A 21,656-nucleotide genomic window follows, 5' to 3' on the forward strand; every position below is an offset into this window, starting at 1 on the left:
GCCTAAATGATATGGAGCCCCCAAAAGGCCAATTTACACTCAGGACAGGTATATTCTCTCTGAGATGAATCATTCAGAATGTCAGCCCCCTCCTTCCCGCACACACACACACATAGATGTATAGACTTCCACTACTGGATTGAAAGGAGTTCTTAAGCACAGAACAAACCTTGTGACTAACATAAGTATACATATTTCTTTATTTTCCTTAAATATTTACTTACTGTAAATATATGAGATTTTAAAATGTTTTTAAATGCTCATAAAGGCTGTTTTTATTTGATTAAAAATACAGTAAACAGTAAAATTGTAAAATATTTTACAATTTTAATATATTTTAAATGTCATATAATAGATTTTTTTGTGGATACCAGGATACATTTCTTTTTCAGGATTCTTTGATTAATAGAAAATTCAAAAGAATAGCGTTTATTTAAATATAAATGTTTTGTAATATTATAATTATATTTACTGTCACTTTTAATCAGTGTAATGCAATGAAAAGCAATTCCTTTGGTGGGAAAACAACAACACATAATTTAAGTAAGTTTTATCAATAGATCTCACTTAAACCTTCCATCCTGTTTAATAAAATTACAGAAAATTATATTATAATTTAATAAGATGATTATAATATAATATAAGATTAAAAATATTGTATGTATATATAATGTATATATTATAAAGGTAGTTTATATACAATAAGGAATTTGACACCATCATGTAAGTGCAAATGATCAAGTTTTAATAATAAAGTGTAAGTGCTTGACAAGTGTCACAGTGGCAGTGAATAAAGAAGGTCAGATGAAGATGAGTTCATAAATAAAAGTATTTAATCAAATAAACTCAGATAATCCACAAGTAATGTAAGAGTGTGTCTACACACAAACAATAACCGACCATGAACTGAGGAGCCAAAGGAACTTAAAGGGTTAGTTCACCCAAAAATGAAATTTCTGTCATTAAATACTCACCCTCATGTCGTTCCAAATCCATAAGACCTTCGTTCATCTTCAGAACAAGATATTTTTTAAGATATTTTTGATGAAATCTGAGGGTTTCTGAAGTATATTGCATGTCATTGCACCTTTTGAGGTCCAGAAAGGTAGCAAAGACATTGTTAAAATAGTCAACGTGACTACAGTGGTTCAACTTTAATGTTATGAAACGACGAGAATACTTTTTGTGCACAAAAACAAAACAAAAATAACGACTTCATTTAACAGTTTGAACTATTGTCATACGCAGTTGGCGTAGTGAACGCAGTTCAGCACTTCCATGTTTACGTCAGAAAGCCGGCTTATTTCTGAAGCTCTGGTATAGATTCAAGAATTTATACATCTTAATTAGGAAGAGTGATCGAAATCAAAAGTTTCATGGCTTCAAAATAATAATCAGCTTGTTTTTCAAGTAAAAATCAATTGCGTTCTTATAATGTTACCAACAAATCAGTGAGAGCAGGGTTTTATTCCACATCCAGATTGAAAATTATAGCTTGCATGAGAGTAATCATCGGGGCGTCCATGTATCGAATATCATTTTATTGCAGCACCTAACTGGTGTTGAGCTCTCTTTTCACTCAACTTCACCTCATTTCTGCTGGTCCCATGCAAGCCCACAAAAACAAAGGTCACGCTGAAGTCAATGTCTTCAGTCCATGCTCAAAGAGATATACCTGAGCACAAATCATGTTGAGTTTGTGTAAAGAGCCATAAAACCTTCAGAGGCACCGCACCGGGGTCTCCGTTTACATCTCCTTCCTTTTGATCAGCCTGAGCTTCTCTCCTGAATGGCTAAAGATATGCCTGACTACATATGTATTACAACCCCGAGAAAAAAAAGAAAATGTACTGAAGGCTTTGAGGGCATTTCTCATAAGACACGTTGTGCGGCAGGATGTTATTTTCAGTCTGCTCTGCAGGGTATCCCATATTTATTGTGGGCCGTTGTAAAGGCAGAGGTCTGATGTGATAAGAAGCTATGGAGCGCTGCATTGCTGCGGCTGCCGTCCCCTCCCCTTCACCCCACCACGCACAAACCCGGGGATTCCAATTTCTTTCAGGATATCTTAGCTCAGCTTCCAAGCTGCCCCTGCTGTGATTTTGGAATATCTCACCTTTTTTATTCCTCCTTCCTTGACAGTAAACTGCTGTCAGGCGCTTCAAGGAGAGATCCTCCTTCCCGTCAAGAGGAGCCTTTGAAACACACTGCTCTTCGCCAGTGTTTGCGACTCTGGTTTTCCAGTACAAATGATTAACAAATGATTCCAGCCATGTGGAAGTATGGGCTGCCGTGTGTAAGGAAGGGAGAGCCAGGAGCTCGCTGATCATCACAACAACATAAAGAAGCCAAACATGTAAAAATACTGCAGTATGACAGAATAGATCACAGCTTTCAGGTCGTATTAGAATTACCTGAAGTGTTGATCTTTGTAGGTTAGTGTCAAAATTCAGAGAGCTGGAATACAGATGCTAACTAAAGATAATGCAACCATACTTTCAGTTTACAATTTCAGGTCATTTTACAAGGATTTTACAAACCCCTTCTCCATCACCCCCCATTTTGGCAAGTGGGGCATAGATAGAATATCCAAAATAAAAAGGTTGCTGCTTGTAAGTCATTCTGAATAGACACATAACCAACACATATTTTAAAACCCAACACTTGATTGTTTACCGTTCAAGACTCAGAATTACTCAGACTGTTGTTAATACAGAGATACAGTGCTCAGCATAAATGAGTACACCCCCTTTGAAAAGTATCATTTTAAACAATATCTCAATGAACAAAAAAACGATTTCCAAAAATGTAGACAAGACTAAGTGTTACGTGTTCAGATTGTAGTCACCTCCCTTTTTGTTATTGGTTGCTGTGTTTCTCCCCTTTGTTATTGGTTTCTTTAATATAACATCTGTTTAACTTATAACATGAAAGTAAGGTTAATAATTTAACTTAGATTACACATTTTTCAGTTTTACTCAAATTATGGTGATGCAAAAATGAGTACACCCCACAACAAAAACTACTACATCTAGTCGTTTGTATGGCCTTCATGTTTTTTAATGACAGCACCAAGTCTTCTAGGCATGGAATGAACAAGTTGGCGACATTTTGCAACATCTATCTTTTTCCATTCTTCAAGAATGACCTCTTTTAGAGACTAGATGCTGGATGGAGAGTGATGCTCAACTTGTCTCTTCAGAATTCCCCATGGGTGTTCAATTGGGTTCAGATCAGGAGACATACTTGGCCACTGAATCACTTTCACCCTGTTCTTCTTCAGAAATCCAACAGTGCCCTTAGATGTGTGTTTAGGATCATTGCCATGTTGGAAAAGTGCACGACGACCAAGGGCACAGAGTGATGGTAGCATCTTCTCTTTCAGTATAGAGCAGTACATCTGTGAATTCATGATGCCATCAATGAAATGCAGCTCCCCGACACCAGCAGCACTCATGCAGCCCCACATAAGGACACTGCCACCACCATGTTTAACTCTAGACACCATGCATTTTTCTTTGTATTTCTCACCTTTGTGACGCCATACAGTTTTGAAGCCATCAGTTCCAAAAACATTTATCTTGGTCTCATCACTCCAGAGTATAGAGTCCCAGTAGTCTTCATCTTTGTCAGCATGGGCCCTGGCAAACTCTAGGCGGGCTTTTTTGTGCCTGGGCTTTAGGAGAGGCTTCTTTCGTGGACGGCACTCTGCATTCCTGTGCAGTGTACGCCGTATTGTGTCATGGGAAATAGTCACCCCAGTTTGGCTTTCTACTTCTTTAGATAACTGCAGTGAACTTGCATGCCGATTTTCTTCAACCCTTCTCATCAGAAGACGCTCCTGTCGAGGTGTTAACTTCCATGGGCGACCTGGACGTCTCTGTGAGATGGTTGCAGTTCCATCTTTTTTACATTTTTGTACCACTTTTGCTACAGTATTCTGGCTGATAAGTAAAGCTTTGCTGATCTTCTTGTAGCCTTCACCTTTCTGGTGTAAAGAAATTATTTTCTTTCTCAGGTCTTGTGAGATTTCTCTTCCATGTGGTGCCATTGCTGACAGCATGAAATGAGAAGCGGTTTTAAAACCCTTTTATAGTTAACTGTCTGCTGGACACCTGTGTAATGAATAATTAGACTCACCTTTGGTTGAATTCTTGTTAAATTAGACATTTGTAGTCTAAAATTTAGCTTTGCTCCAGAGACTTTCAGTGGGGTGTACTCATTTTTGCACCACCCTAATTTGAGTAAAACTGAAAATGTTGTTCTCTAAGTTATATTATTAACCTTACTTTCATGTTATAAGTTAAACAGCTGTTATATAAAACTTAGTCTTGTCAACATTTTGGAAATTGTTTTTGTGTTCATTGAGATATTGTTTAAAATTTTACTTTTCAAAGGGGGTGTACTCATTTACGCTGAGCACTGTATACGTATAATCTCAAACATAAAAACAAAAATAAAAATATATTTTTTAAATGTGTAAAAATATGATGTGGCTGTGGTATAGGGACTTAATGTCACAAGTCTGCTCATGCTTTATTTCAAATCTCTAAAACTAAGAATTTTATGAAACATTTTTTTAAGACTAGTCTTGAGAAAAGGCTGATAAGATGCTATTAAAATAGTTTATTAACATCTATTGTCTAATGTCTGGCGAGGCAAACTGACCCATTCATGTTTCTATTGTTCTCACTCGACAAACCTTTCACACCCCTGCTGGGTATGAGACCTAATCTTCATTATTCTTTTATCATTATTCTTTTGTTTTTATTTAGCCATTATTAGCCTTTATAACATGGCTTGCCCATCTACACCACTTTGACCGCACTATACATTAATCTACAGATTTTAGTCATATAATGTTGTTGAAATATGTTATGTTTAGCCTGCATAGCATTTATAATGTAAACATTCTTTATTGATTTGAAAATACCTCAAATTGCATGAAAATCACACATAAATCATATACTATCATAATCGTGTGTTTATTAGCTTCTTGTTTTACATGTAGAAATGTTTCTTTGGGTTTGTTTTTCACGGAGCTCAGAACGAGGAAGTGTACAGAACATCGTCATTCGGAAGGACATGAATTATGGTCATGCTACTGTATATAATTGATATCTCTAGACCGACTGAGCGCATTTGCTGAGTTCATATCTCTCACGCAAACCAGGAACAGGACAGACAGACAGCACTCTGTATGCTGTTTCAGCTCTTATAATAGAAATTATATTCTGTATGACTAAATATCTTGCAAACGTGAGAATAAATCAATATTTCTCCAAATATGCACACTTTTGGACTAAAAGCCATAACAGACGCTGTTCAGTGCAGTTGTGTGAACACAAATAAACTGCAGCACACATGACTCAATAGGAGTAAGAGTTTTTATTCTATTCAAAATATAAGTTACCGATTGATTATTTTGCACTCCTGACATGAATTAAGAAATTACTGTAATGGATCAGAGTTTTATCATAAACAGTGGTCAAATATTGAAGCTGGAGTATTACATTTTTCTAATGATACACTGTTTGTCCCGATCAAGTGAGAGTATGATGTTTTAAAGTGCAGTGAATGTTGAACAAAAATAATCTGGGGTCACCGGTGATGCAGTTCAGGTTAAGGAGTTTTAAGTATTTTTTTTTATATGACTTTGTTTCCCTGTAAAGCACAAAATAAGTTATCACAATATCAAAACTGATTTCTTTAATTTACCAAAAATTAAGACAGAATAATACTTTTCTGTGGAATAAGCATCACATGCAGTCTAATTTTATTTAAAAAAATATATTTATCAATTTCTCCCATTTTTTCTCTGTTTCATAGTGTTTTCGGAAGTTATGATGTTTTTTTCTCTCTCTCTTTCTATCCAGGTGTTGGTGTGTTCACTCCTCATAAGTTGTTGTTGAGTGCCTGTACTGAGGCAGGATGCACCAACAGTTCCCAGGTTACCCTGTTCACAGGCCAGCTGCCCCCCACACATGTAGAGCCACCCATCCTGACCGTACTGGATGCCCGCAGTATCCACATACAGTGAGTTAAAAAAAAAAAAATCTTTTGAGTAAAACGGTTTAATGTATGATAAAAAATTAAATAAATTATAAAAGTTATAATATAACCTATGGATTGTTTTCCAAGACTATGAATCTTGTAGGGTTTTTTTTCAGTTTTTAGCAAAAAAAAAAAAAAAAAATGTTCCACCCACAATAGGTCCTGTCCTTGGACAGCACACACACATGCACACTAACGAGGCATGAACAGGAGTGAAGGTGGTTGTTCTCACCTTTTATATGACAATGTTTTATCAGAGAGATACGCTAATGAGGTGACGGACATTTGCTCTCTGTAAGAGGACGAAACACATCTCAGGTCTCGTTATTCCTCACCATTATACTAAAACTAAGCTCCACACGTCAAACCGTAACCCTCTGAAGATGCAATATAACACTGATAAAAAAAAATAAAAAAAAGTGGCCACCACAAAAATCTCACACTAGAGCGATTTATCTGACCAACCCGTATGTCAAATTTGAGAAGCTGTCCCTATCCACAGCATGGGTGCATTAATCAACTGAGTGTTTTCCATATAATCATAAAGTACGCCCCTTCCGCCAGTCATGCCATTGGCTGTTTGTCCTTATTGTCTTTGCGTGTCCTCTGGCTGCAGTTGAGCGACCAGGGGAACGGAGCAATGGAGCAGGCCTTGATTTAGGAGCTAATGCTCAACTCCTGCACCCACACTGGACCATCTCATTGGACTGTATGAAAACGCACAGTCCGACCTTCTTCCGGCCTGTTTAGCATGCAGAAATTTCTCCAGCGTTTGACCCCTGTCGCTTGACTTAGAGAGAAAAGGGGCGGTGGAAAGAGTCCACACTAGATTCTTCCCAGCAGCCTGCACCCCGGGCCTATAGCAATCTATGTGAAAGCCTTTAAAGGTTCATCTTCAGCTGCCCCGTCGCCATCACTTAAGAACTATCCGGAGAGGGCATCATGCCACACAACAATGTGAGGAGAGAATAAAAGGAGAGAACTATAAGGGAGTTAAGGGGCAATGGGGAAACTGAACTTATGTACACTTTATTTTAGGCCAAGAGAAATGACAGAAGCGCTTCGGCGCATTTCCCATCAGAAAGAAAATGTCATCACTTTACTGAATGATCACAGGTGGGGAGAGAGCGAGAAGGAGAAGGCCACGAGGAGAATATATATTTGAGCTGTCACCTACACTACAGTACACCGTGGTAAAACCCACCACCAGTTCACTGCCATCAGAAAGTGCCGATTAAATTACTCAAACCACCCCACCTCCACCGGGCTGCCCGAGGAGGCCTGTAATACCTGGAGAGAGAGAGCTTTCTGTTAGCATTCACATTCATCTCAATGGCATTTGTTCAGTTGGCTCCCCAGAAGCATGTGATTTGAAATCTGCCAAGGATGTTTTGTCCAATCTACTGAGCAGTAAATATGACTAATTAATCTGGAGGCACAGGTAAATGTTGGCATGACGTTTGTGATTGACATGCGAATAGTCCAAAATGTGATTATCCTGAGCTGTGATGTAATGCTTTTATAAAGAATCTGGGCCTTCAAAAGAAATTATTAAAGAAAATAATACTTTTAATCAGGAAGGATGCACTGAATTGATCAAAAGTGATGGTAAAGACATTTTAAAAATGATATTATATATTATAAAAGTTAATTATCTAATTTTAAAAAATCTATTTAGTATTATTAGTGTTCTTTTTAACTTTCTATTCTGAAAAGAAAGTATCACGATTTATCTGACCAACCCATATGTCAAATTTGACACTGAAGGGTTTGCCATCGCAGGAGTAAATTACATTTTAAAATACAATAAAAAAAAAATTAAAAAAAAAAAAAAAAATATATATATATATATATATATATATATATGATCAAATAAGTGCTGCCTTGGTGAACATAACAGACTTCTTTCAAAAACATAAAAAAGGATAAAAAAATACATTGATTCTTTAAGTGGTTGTCAATGTAGAAAGATGTTTTTTGCCATGGTGTAGTTACAACATCTACCAGCAGGGGTTGATGGGGGCCAAGCTAACCAGCAAAACCTTGACCCCTTGGCCACAACATTCCCTCTCTCTTATCTTCGGCAGTGTAGCAGCCTACCTCAACAGCCTTCATTCGATTATGCTCATTTCAGGCATTGAAGAAGGAAAAAATACAAGCCCTTGCTTTTTATTCTCCTGCTACCTCTGTATTAATGGCAGTGGAAAGCTTGTGATCTCTGTAAGCCATTTATTAAAAAGATGTATATGACCCAATTTGTCTCATCACCGATTTTCATAACTTCATTATGTATCTGCTCTATCCTGACGGCAGCGCCTCAGAGGGAAACTCACCTTATTTATTGTCTTCATCCGCCAAGAGGGGGAAATGGTTATTGCTTTATTTCCATTGGATATTTCAATTTGAATAGGACGAGAAGCTGCAATGATGATAGAGGGGGAATAAGAGAGAGAGAGAAGGAGAGAGGTTGGGGGGAGAGAAAGGCAGCATTGTAATTTGACATTACAGATGATATCTCTCTCCCTCTCTCTTTTTTTCTCTCAGGGTCTAATTGTGGATACAGTGCCTTTGAAAGGTATTGCCTTGTTAGCAGAATCGTAATAGGAGAGGGTGAAGGATCATATGTGTTCAATACTCTTTTGTTGTGTTGCGGTTTGCCTGTGAGAAAGGTTGCGAGACCCCGGACTGCAGGATATGCACAAACCGAATATCAGCAGAAACATGCTGCGTGAAAGTATACGGCACCCTGAATAAATGAGAATAAGAGGGGGAAAAATTGCTCTCAATACATTAACTCCTCACCACCTTTACAGTAAAAATAAAAAAAAGAAAGAAAATTTTTTTACAAATGTTTATGTTGTTCTGAGAGAACCAAAATTATGAAAGATTGTTGTATTGCCTTAATAACCAGATGGCAAAATTTTCAAATTTATATAAAAAGAAGATGAGTCATAGAATGTGGAAAGTTCTATATTTTATATAGTACATGCATACAAGGTTAAATAACGTAAATAAATAAATGTACTGAAGTGTTGGTTAACCTTATTGTAAAGTGTTACTATATTTTTCAGAATTAAAAAAAAAAAAGATTTACACAGGCACCACTTTAGCTTTTTTGGTTTATTATGTTATTTTGGATTATATCGACAATTTGCTCAAAAAGTTTGCTTTGTTCAAGTATTACAATTGATTAAACTGCCATATTAATAATATAACCTGCTTATCAATTATGCAATGAAAATGTCTTAATGGCCGCTGTCGTTTGCCATTTAAAATGCAATTTAATTTATGCCTAAACTAAATTAATCACAATAATGAATAAGGTCACCTGCGGGTGTGTTTGCTCCATGTAGACCAGGAGGCCCTTATGAGCTTTGTTCTAAATTAAGGAAACAAAGAGGGTCGGAGAAACATCAGGTCAAACTCATTGTACTTAGACGCTTGATGATTTCTCTCATCACACAGGAGGTTACTGTCCTATTTCCATCTTAAAACAACAGATGATTTAAGATCACGTCTCAGTCTTGACACCATTACCTTCAACAGGAACATTGTCTCCTCTAGTCATTGAACTCTTCAGACAAATGTGCCACTCAATTCTGACAGAGATAAAACAGTCATTTTACAAAAGGGTGCTGTTTGTGTTGTTAACAACGAACGGTTAATGCCAACTTTTGTTTTAAGAGTTCACTAAAAAAGAGTGAAAAATTCAGTGAAGCCTTTGTGTTTCTAACTTCTATTGGATATATGGATTAATATGACATATATAAGAATAAAAGCTAACATAGTCCCATTTATGTTTTAATTGACTGTTATATAAAAGATTTGAAGTTTACAGTGCATCACCCATATTGGCATCATTTTTCCCTTCCTTAAACTCCCTTTAACTAACTACGAACTATTCCATTAAAAAACATATCATCATAAAGACCTAATCAGCTTTTCCAGAAATAAACTCCTCAAGGAAAAGTTAAAATGTCAATCCTTTTACCTTGAATTTTATATAGTAAATCACTGATAATTGAAAAGTAGATTTTTGTAGAAATATACGAAGAACTAGAATATTTTCACAATCTTGAGAACAGGGCTAATGCCAATCAGTAAATCTGTCAACCCTGTTACCTGATAGAATTTTGGTAACACTTTATTTTAAGGTCTTTTAACTAGTTGCTTATTAGTATGCATATTACTAGAATATTGGCTATTTATTAGTACTTATTAAGCACATATTAATGCCTTATTCTGCATGACCTTATTCTACTTATTCTCTTATTCTACCTACCCAATACCTAAACTTAACAACTACCTTACTAACTATTAATAAGCAGTAAATTAGGAGTTTATAAAGGGAAAGGCATAGTTAATAGTTTATATGTGTTCCCTATACTAAAGTGTTACCAGGATTTTTAAAAACGTACTTTAAAAAATCACCAAACTGATAAATGCATATGAAACAAAAACTATAAAATAGCCACAATTTATTTAATGAACAACAAAATACACACAAAGGTGAAGAAATGAAATGGCCACTCTCTTCCTCTTTGAGTTTTTCTTTTCGTTTCTCAGTCGTTCTGTCTTTCAGATCCCTCAGTAGATAGCAGTGTCCTCTGTTCTAAATTTAGCAATGAGAAAGTCAAGCTACAGAGTGAAACGCTCACCCACCAGGCTTTCCTATTTCTGTCCGCACATCCTCGGACAGAGTTATCATGATCAGGCTTATTAGACTCTGTCCGGGTTCTGGGTGGTCCACTGGTTTACCTGCGACTGCTGCTGCTGGGCGTCTCACAGGGGAAGAACAGGGGTCATGTGACAGGATATCAGACTGTGTTTTGTCTCTGGTGTTTTTCAGGTGGGCTGCTCCAATGGAGGTGAACGGCCTGCTGGAGTTCTACACACTGTACCAGTCTGCCTTAGGAGAGGAGCTGGCCATCATCTATAACAGCTCTGAGCTTTTTGAGGATTATACAGTGCGGAACCTCATCCCTGGATCCACCTACCTGTTTCAGATTGCAGTGCGTTCCTTCTCACCTGTTTCACCACACACACACTTAAATGAGTAAAAAATGGCTCAACATGCGGAGTAGCATGTCATTGTGACTTTTATTTCAGTTTGCCCTTTGTAAATTTATTAGAATGGAGAATAATGTGGCTTTTTAAAAAAGTTCTAACACTTTATTTTAGGGTTCAATTCTCACTTTTAACTAGTTGCTTATTAGCTTGCACATTACTAGTATATTGGTTGTTTATTAGTACTTATAAAGCACATATTAATGTCTTATTCTGCATGACCATATTCTACATCCCTTAGTCCTACCCAATACCTAAATTTAAACGCTACAGAAAATACCTTACTAACTATTAATAAGCAGTAAATTAGGAGTTAATTAAAGAAAAAGTTGTAGTTTATAGTGAAAACGTGTTCCTTATACTGAAGTGTTACCAAAAAAGTCATATTGAATATTGTACAAAATGAACATTGTAAAATGAAACTTGAAACCTTCATTACTCACATTGATTCAGATCTTGCAACATATCATACCTGTCAAAGATTTTCATTTTAATTTCATGTCACTTATTTTAAGAAAACTGAAATTTTTACATAAATATTAAAAAAAAAATTGAAGTAATTTTGGTTACACTTTAAGGTATACTTTTGAGGTGTCTTTTTTACACTGTAATTATGCATTTAAGTACTGAGTAATATTAAGTAACTACATGTACTTACTATACATTTAGGATTAGGGTTTGTTTGGTTTAGGGTTAGTTGCATGTAATTATGCATCATTTATAGTTATTACTATAGTAACTACATGTAACATATGTAACAATGACACTGTAAAATAAAGTGTTGCCGTAATTTTGAATTATTTACACACCAGTTAACAAACCCAGACCAAAACTGATCAGAGTTTTTCATTTCTATTTTGTTACCTTTTTTTATTTAAATACATTTAATAATCGCTTAAATTATTAGACAATATATAAAGAAATTTTGATTATGTATTTATGTAGTATTTACTAATTAAGCCTAGGTGGATTCTGTTGTCTTTTTCCACATTTTTTATGCTGAATTTAAGGGAATATCTCAAAATTCTCTTAAAAATGGGATAAAATGGAGCTAAGAGTACTACATTCTTCTTATTCATTATATAAGTAGTCTAATATGTTTTTTTAAATGCACTTTACTTTTTGTGCAGTTGTTTTCTTTTTCAAAAAAATTTAAGCATGTTTGTTTTATTCATGACTGTCGATGCCACTTAAAGTTAGCCTTTTGACCCGCAGGCGTGTACTGGAGGTGGATGCACCCTCAGTGACCCCAGCGTGGCCCACACTGAGGAGAGTTCACCGGAGGAAGTACCTGCCCCCAACATACTGGCACTCTCCCCACATTCCCTCAATGTGTCCTGGACCCCCCCTCACAAGCCCAACGGTGAGTGGGGTTAAAACTAGTGCCTGGCAAAGGTGAATTCATATTCCAAATGGCCGTTTAGTTAAGGGTGCTTCATGTTTAATGATGGGTTAGCACATAGAGAAGGGGACAGGAAAAGAGAAGCACTTTGTGTGGCGGTGCGACTGGGAGCGTGTGAGAGAGCGAGAGAGAGCGAGACAGAGGAAAGGAAGGTGCTGCGTTTTAAGTGGATGAAAAGTGCTCCCTTTTGACTGATGCTGTGAACTGCAGCTTTAGCAGCGGCTGTCAGGGGCGCAGCAGCAGGTTCATTCACTCAGCCTGAGCACTGGATGGGGGACAACGCTTCGGCCCTTGGGTTTGAGAGCAGATGCAGATTGGGAAAAGTGCTTCTACAATTCAATTCTTTATACATTTTAGGGAATGTTGATTAACATAAAATGAAAATCTATTGTATTAAGTATCTAACTAAATCATGTTGCTTTATATAAAGAAAAGCATTAGTTTAAATGGCACAGAAAATATTAAAGATTTGCTATTTAATTTATTAAACAAATTCACATGTAGTCATTTAGTAAACTTTTTTTTATTATTTATTGTTTTGATTCTGAAAGGGGACATTGTTTGTCATTAGTTTATTATTATTTAATTTAATATATTGACTAATTTATTACAGTATGATTTTTGAAGTGAAGGGTGGGTTAAGACGGTTAAAAGGGCCTTAATATGTTCTGATATTCCGATATGATCCGATATAAAAAATAAATTTCAGCTATTGTGTGCTGTTGTGTTTTGAAAATAATTATTCCACCTCTTAATCATGCGCAGATATAAACTGTAATTTTGGTCCAATAAGGAGTCCAAATAAATAAATATATTTGTTATCACAGCGTTCAATAAGACACAGTTAAGCAGGGCACAATGTATTGAACATTATAAATTATATTGTAGTTAAATTATACATTTTTAAACATGGTACTGTATAGTCTGAGAATTTTTCAAAGTCTTCCACATTTTTAAATACTGAAAACAAATACGTTAAATACTATATATATATATATATATATATATATATATAGTCAAACCAAAAATTATTCAGACACTAGATATAATTTTTTTACTTGTGGGTGCAGGACACTATAGTTCATTTATGTAAGTGAGGATAGCAAAATAAAGTAAACTGTGACATATTATGCCTAAAAATTCTTCATACAGTGGACTTACCAGTAAAACTGATAAAAATTTGGAACCAAAAATTATTCAGACACTTTGACCTGACCATGTTTTGCTTAAGTGTTATCTGACATAATTAAGATTATTTTTCTGACACAGTTTAACTCTGAGATCTTGTCATATTTTATTACCATTTTTTTAAACTATAAAAACAATTAATCTGCACACAATCTAAAAAAATCCCCTTTTACAATGAGATTTTATTATTTAATGTATTATCCATCTCAAGACCTACTTAGTGTATCATTATACAACTGTGGCAAATTTAATTTATTTAATATTTTGTGCATTTTTTAGTTAAAGCCCAGTGTATTTGTTTATATCTATTTCTTTGTGCATTGGGCCAAGCTGAGTTGTTCTCCTTTTAACTGACCGGTCCATCTTGAGGGGTGTGTCCTGTGAGCAGCTATAAAGAGAGCAGGAGCAGTATACTGCTGTGTTTACATGTTTTACAGCACTCTTTCCCTAATGGTCGACTTTAACAGAGGGCTTTAAACAAAATGGCCAGTTTACATCAGGGCATGCGAGGAAATCAGTGGAGCAAACAGTGTTTGGGTATAAAAACGTGTCTTGGAATAAAGCATCGTGATTTTAGCCTTCATAGCAGGAGTACAGTGAATGCCGCAAGTTTTAATTAATAAAATTCTTTTTATTATATTTTTTATTTTGGCTGATGTTTAGATCATTTCCTTAAAGACAATATGTGTTTGAATTATTGGTTGTAGTTGTCGTTCTTTTTGCACTGTTAGAATATCCATCGGATTTTTAAGATTATATGAGAGGTTTGCACGTAGAGCACAACCTGTATTCCCATGCTATCGCACATATGCTAAACGTGTATTAATTTCCTCCACACAGGTGTGATTAGCAGCTATGGTCTTTGGATGGATGGCACGCTGGTGCAGAATTCGTCCCTTATGGGCTTCGAGGTCGGTGATCTGTCCCCATGGAGCCTCCACAGCTTCCGTGTGCAGGCCTGCACGGCTCAGGGCTGCGCTCTGGGGCCCCTGGTGAGAGTCCACCACATTTACATTATGTTAATGCCTCCTCTGCGTGTCAGATGGCAGCTCAACATCATAAAGGTGATCGATTCACTCTGTTCAATAAAGCACCTTCTGCTCACGCTTGACATTTGGTATAAATGCCACTCTGGGCTGGTTACTGCTTTGATGGGCCATATTTGGGCATTTTTCCAATATGTGTGCAATATTTAGTCAAATGGCCAGTTCTGCAGACACAGCAAAAGTTGGAACAAGCAGCGAGAGGTTGAGTGGCTGTGGTGTCAGGCTAAGATGTATCCCATCATTTAGTGGACAGATGGTGGGGAAAAGCGCAGCCTGTGAATTTTTATTTATATATTTTTAATTACTGTTTTTTAAATTAAAATAATACCTCTTCACACTGTCTTAACATATGGATTTAGAGCGAGTTTAAAATAAAATTTCAGTTCAGGCAATGTGAATTGCTGCTTCAACCTACACTTCAGTTTAGGGTGGAAACGGTTTTTCAAAATGTTTTTGTTTTGTTTAAAAAGTCTTTGTTCGCTCACTAAGTCTGTATTTAGTTGATGAAAAATACAGTAAAAACAGTAATATTATGAAATACAATTACAATTTAAAATAACCGTTTTCTATTTTAATATATTTTACTATATAATTTATTCCATTTTGTGATCAACCTTGATACATTTTTTTTATTTATTCTGGATTCTTTGATGAATAGAAAGATATATACATTTTTTGTAACAATGTGAAAGTCTTTGCTGTCACTTTTGATCGATTTAATTTATCCCTTCTGAATAAAATGATAATTTTTTTAATGATTATTATTTTTTATTTTTATTTATTTTTTTTCTGTTTTGCATATTTGGCTATTGTAATGTCAGTAGAAAAGCACAATTATTTCAGACAAAGAGCAAATTAATAAATATTGGTTTAATGAAGACAAATTATTTTTTGGACTAACATGCTTTGATGAAGAGAAAATAAATATAGTCAGTGTACATTTCATGTTTACTTTAAGTAAAACTAAATGTTTTGTCCTAGTTTTTTGCAGCCAATTTCTCTCTTTCTGTTGTCAGGTGGAAAGCAGGACTTTAGAGATGCCTCCCGATGGTCATGTGACCCTGTATGTCCTCAGCGAGACTCCACATTCAGTGCGAGCCAAGTGGGAGGCTCCATCTAAGCCCAACGGCAACCTGACCTACACAGTTCTCTTCACCGGGCCAGGTAAATCAAACCTAAGTGCTCCCCCTCACACCTTCACACCCTCCTTCAGTTCCTCAGAGTAAACGCAACACTGCCTCCATACGTGCTGCCTCTGCTCCTTATATTGACTTCTACTGTTTTCCCTTTGTTTGTTTACAAACAAAAATGCTGAAAGTTCAGCGAACCTTAGCATGGCCTGCCTACGCAGTAATGGGCTTAAATGAATTGTTGTCGGCCTCCATTTTACTCAGACTGACTGCCGGGTGCTATCACGGGCCGGAAGAAGCTTTGGGAGGACACCCGTGCTCATCACACGCTTTTCTCCTCTCCTTTTGCACGAGATGAGAGCGGACAGGTTTGTTAAAAAGTGTAATGGCACGTTCAAAAGGAATCTCCCACTGCTCACCACCCTGATCTCCGCTGGTGCTTCCCTTATGCTGGTTAGAGGATAAACGCTTGCTGTAATGAGAGGGTGAGGTGCAAACACACGTTCTCTATGTGAATTTGTCAAGCTCATGGAGCAGTTCGTTTTATATTGTACTGTACATACAAAACATACATTCTCAGTGTCTATGCCACTGGATATATAGCTTTATTATGGCTGTTGCCTAGTGGTTTGTTCATAATGAGCTGTGGCGCTCATTCAAGTGACAAGTTCGATTCCAGCTTGCAACATTTCCAAATCTCTTAATTAAAGTGGCAAAAGGCCATATGTATATATATGTATATTTAAATAAATAGGTATTTTTATTCAACAAGGATGCATTAAATTGAGCAAAAGTGACATTTATAATGTTAAAAAAATTCTATTTCAAATAATTGCTTTTCTTTTGAACTTTCTATTCATCAAAGAATCCTGAAAAAAATGTATCATGTTTTCCACCAAAATATTAAGCAGTAACTGTTTTAAACATCAATAATAATACAAAATTCTTCTTAAGCACCAAATCAGCATATTAGAATGATTTCTAAAGGATCATGTGACACTAAATACTGGAATAATGGCTGCTGAAAATTCAGATTTGTCATGACAGGAATAAATTACATTTTAGATTATTTTAAAAAACTTTTTTGATCAAGTAAATGCAGCCTTGGGGAGCATAAGAGACTTCTTTCAACAACATTAGAAAATCGCTCTCAACATTTGATTGGTGGTATATATTTAAAAGAGCAACCAAACCGTTTCCGTTTATCGCTCCTTTGAGCTGATTTGATCTATTTTCAGGATTCAGTTTGCATTCATATACTGTCGGTATGTGAATGAATTGGGTGTAATGCTGAACCCTGAGTCCCCCATACTTTCTTTCACATATCCTGCTGGTAGGCATCCAAAACTCAGTGTATTGCTGGTCAAAGTCCAGCCAGTCTCAGATGAAAAGAGTGACCTGCACCTCTATGTGTCAGCACTTCTTTTTGTCTGCCAGGCCAATAGAATAGATTGTCTCTCTCCATTAATCAGGAGTTCATCTGTACAGCTTACAGATTCTACACATTTAATCCTGCCAACAGGCTTGTGTGTGCGTATTACAGTCTACCTAAATGAATACATTGACATTTTTATACCGCATAATCGTCCACGATCAGCAAATTATAACCCTTAATGTGCTTGTTTGTAAAAACAAAAAACAAAATAACAAAACCAGAAACAGAGGTTGCCTCACAGACCGCCATATTACTCTGTCAGCGTCTAATTAAGCTGAGCTCACCTGATCGTTAATATTTGTGGGAGATCGCTTACAAAGCAATCAGCCGGCCACTTTGATGGACGCAGGCCTTACCGTGTATACACTTCTGCTGCTTGTATGGATAAATAAGAATCAAATTTGTCAGAGATTTGCCATTCAGCTGTTGTTGTTTTTTTCTGTGTCATTGACTTGTATACTGCTGAGTATGTAATTTAATATATCAGCAGTTTGCTTTGGATACTCTCAAGTTACAATTAAGCTGACGTACTGTGCTAATTGTTTTATTATTAGTATTATTAGTAGCAGCAGTTTTTTGTATAGAAAATAGGCATACATGTTAAAGGGGACCTATAATGCCCCTTTTACGAGATGTAATAAAAGTCTTTGGTGTCCCCAGAATGTGTCTGTGAAGTTTCAGCTCAAAATACCCCACAGATCATTTATTATAGCTTGTCAAATTTGCCCCTATTTGGATGTGAGGAAAAACACGCTGTTTTCGTGTGTTTCCCTTTAAATGTAAATGAGCTGCTGCTCCCAGCCACTTTCCAGAAGAGGGTGGAGCTTTAACAGCTCACGCTTCGGTTGCTCAACAAGCAGCCAAATGACAATTGTCAGTAACGGTGTTCAGCCTTACATTGTTCAAACCGGAGTCGGACACTGATGGAGAGACTCAGGAAGAAGTTACAACTTATAGAATGCATCTGGACGTTTCTGAATGGTTAGTGGATAAATTTATGTAGTTGCTGTGGAGTTGATTCAACTCATCGACTAGCATGTGCCGTCGTGTTAATCTTTTGTTCAAATCCAGTGCTGAATTGACCCTAGTTTGTGAAGCAGTCCAGCATAAAATGACGGCATGGTAACAACACTCTACTACAACAACTCTTCCTGTTCTCTAAAGCAGCCCAACATGGCCTCGCCCCTTTTGTTGCGTGTTCTCAGGGGCAGGGTTTATGTAAATTTTGGGGTTTGTCACTAACCCAGGAAGAAGCTCGTTGTAGTCCCTACCAGCCGTTTGTTGTAGTCCTTAAACAGAGAATTCTTTAAAAGAAAATATCTCCCTTTGCATTGAGCTGTGAGCATCGTAACTTTGCAGATGTTGTTTGTGCTCTAACAGCAACATTACACACTAACTAAAGTTAAAAAAGTGCAATCATAATCAACAACTTTAAAAACTTTTATTTGCCATATCCATTTTTTAACATATTTCAAATCATTATGACAATCAGATATCAATGGTTACATAAAATTTGCTTCTTAAAGTTTAATCAAGCTTAAACCTGGATTTTTCAGACATTTTAGAGCAAACAAACCCAATCAAAAAGGTGACTGGCTGTTTTAACAGAAAGGTGAGTTTACAACTGCAGTTTTTATCAAAATTACTTCAGTAAAATTTCTCTGAAGGTGGCCCTTTTCCTCCTCATACAGTCCCTGGTCAAACATGTTACTTTTTGGGGAAACCGTATATTCTGATTAAATAATGTATTAGATTGCCACTTTGATGGACACAGGCCTTACTTTGTTTGCACTGGCTACCAGTTACGGCTTGCATGAAGTTCAAGACATTGATGCTTGCATACAACAGCCACGGTCTCTGCACCCTCCTACCTCCACCTGCTCTACATCCCCTCCAGAAGCCTGAGGTTGGTAAGTAAGTGATGACTAGTGGTACCTTCTTGGAGAGGCACAAAATCATTGTGCAGAACATTTTCATTCACTCTTCCTCGCTGGTAGAATGATCTTCCCAACCCTTATCCGGAACATCCCTGATAATATTCAAAAAACAGCTGAAAACTCATCTCTTCTGTCAGCACTTAACTGCATATTGCTGAAAAAAAAAGATAGATTTCTTTCTCTATTCTTTCACTATTCCTTAATCTCTCCCTCTTCTAGCTTGTACTATTCTAAATGATGTCTGAAACTTTGTATCACCTGTACTTCCTGTGTTTATTGCCTCATTATGATTAATCGCTTTTAGTATTCCTCATTTGTAAGTTGCTTTGAATAAAAGTGTCTATTTAATAAATAAAGGTAAATGTACTTCTGTTGCTCATACGAATAAGTAACCATTGCCATTCAGCCGTTGTTTTCTTTCATTGTGTCATTGAGTAGTATACTGCTGAATCTGAAACTTAATATACCAGCGGTTTGCTATGGATCCTCAGCTTTCAGGCCAATCTGAGGTAGTGTGCAGCCCAGCAAACGCCGAGCAGACTTAAAAGTAGCTATCTGACAAGCAGGACGAGCAGCTTACGGACTCAAGATTGTAATCTCCTAGTACAAGCAGATGGAAGTGACCTCTCACAAAGGCAGCCACGTCCCCCCCTCTCATAGAGCAAGAGCTTTGAAGTATTCTTCTGAGCAGAGAGAGCAAGATTATGATGTGCAGGGGGATTGATTTGAGAGAGTGAGATCACCGCCAGTGGACTCTTCCAACCAAACTCCTGTTTTCCCTTTGCTGTGCCACGCAATTCGAATGCATTTGTTGTTGCTGTTTTTACAACGCTACCCCTGATGGAGATGATAGCTTACGCTGAGTGTGAAGTAGTATTTTTATGTTTTTTCTTGGCTTCTTTGATTATATCATTGGCTCCAGAGGGTTCAGCACTGTTTATTTTTGTATTATTGTTGAGTGTGTAGTTCGAGAGGGAGGGTTTGTTCACACCAAGCTAGCAGGGTCAGGTCCACAGGCGTCTCTCTCTCTCTGTCTTTTGTGCCAAGAGAGAAGGAGTTTAAGCGATTTCTCCCAGTGGATTGCTGGAGAATTTATCGGCGGGTGGCTGGCTATCACAGATTAAGGGAAATGTCGATCAGTAATGACCCCTCTACATGTTAGTATTGCAGTAAAGCCAAGCTTTTATGTCAAAAAAATCGGAGTGGGGGCTATTACACATGACAGGGGTGATCAAGGGACTGTGGACCGAGGCTAGCATTATTAAATATTGACTACTCCTGTGATTTATGTACAGCTTCAGGGAAAAAGTGACTTTTTAACCGTTATATATTCTTTAGTCTCCAAACCCTTCCATTTATCTCTTCGTGGAAATAAAGTGTGTGTTGGCTGCATATTTCTTACTCCCAGCTAAAAAAAGGGGAGAAAAAAACTCTTGCCCTTAAAAAATGAGACTGATGCTGTTGCGGCAGTTCGTTTTATAAACCGCCAAAAGCGAAATAGGCAAATTGGAAGCAATTATAAGATTTGACTAAAAAAAAAGAGGCTGAGCTAGTTGTAAATGACAGAGAATGATTCTTTGAGGGCATAGAGCTCAGATAAATTAATTAAGCTTGTTTATTTTTGCTTGAACAGGTAATTTTTACAAGTTCTGGGTTCTTTTTTTCTTCTTTTACTTGCACAGTAATTTAAAACGTCAGCTAAAGACTGAAGCAATGGAGGAGAGATACATTTGTGGGCTTCCGGTCATTGGGGTACTTCATGCCTATTGATTTCTTTATGATGCTGCATTTAGAGGCCTTTAGATGGGGAAAGGGTGAAGGTTATGGACTCAAACACACGCCTCACTTCTTCCTCTTCTCGTGAAGGTAGAAGTCTATCTGGTCCAGAGGAGAGGTGAGAACTTGGGGGAATTAATTCCCTTTTAATTTGCAAGCAGGGCCGTATATCCTGCGGTCGATTGCATTACAGTAAGTGGTGGTGGCTGGGGACTTGGAGGCTTGGCTCTTGACCTCTTGGTTAATGTGCACACAAGCATTGGTCTGACTGAACACATTACAGCCAATGAGTGGGAGTGTTGAAGAGATGTTTAAATTTCTGTAATGGTATTGTGCTGGAGGTTTAAATTTTGGTGCAATTTTTAGCATGTACTATTGTTAAAGTCATGATATAATGGCAGTAGCAACAGAAAATTTGTGACATACATCTGAGTGAAACCGATTATCGAAAAGAAAAAAATGTGGAACAGGGGCTTGATTCTGTACATTGGTTGTTGAATTGATGGAGGCAGATCTGAATCGTAAGTTATGATATTTTGATTTGAACCCTAACCCATTACAATAAGATCAAAAACATGCATTTAGAAAATATATTCAAAAATAATGACTCTTTTCAAACAG

General features: G+C 36.8%; 1 protein-coding gene across 1 annotated transcript in view; it reads left to right on the forward strand.

Moving 5' to 3' along the window:
* The window catches only part of ush2a (Usher syndrome 2A (autosomal recessive, mild)), a 222,059-nt gene that overhangs the window by 89,385 nt on the left and 111,018 nt on the right, over positions 1-21,656 (forward strand). The window contains exons 33-37 of the mRNA XM_051868427.1: positions 5,877-6,036; positions 10,904-11,066; positions 12,337-12,484; positions 14,552-14,703; positions 15,774-15,921. Coding sequence (XP_051724387.1) covers positions 5,877-6,036; positions 10,904-11,066; positions 12,337-12,484; positions 14,552-14,703; positions 15,774-15,921 — 771 coding nt within the window. The remainder of the gene's footprint in view (positions 1-5,876; positions 6,037-10,903; positions 11,067-12,336; positions 12,485-14,551; positions 14,704-15,773; positions 15,922-21,656) is intronic.

This window comes from Ctenopharyngodon idella, chromosome 17 (assembly GCF_019924925.1).
Source record: "Ctenopharyngodon idella isolate HZGC_01 chromosome 17, HZGC01, whole genome shotgun sequence".
Classification (NCBI taxonomy): domain Eukaryota; kingdom Metazoa; phylum Chordata; class Actinopteri; order Cypriniformes; family Xenocyprididae; genus Ctenopharyngodon; species Ctenopharyngodon idella.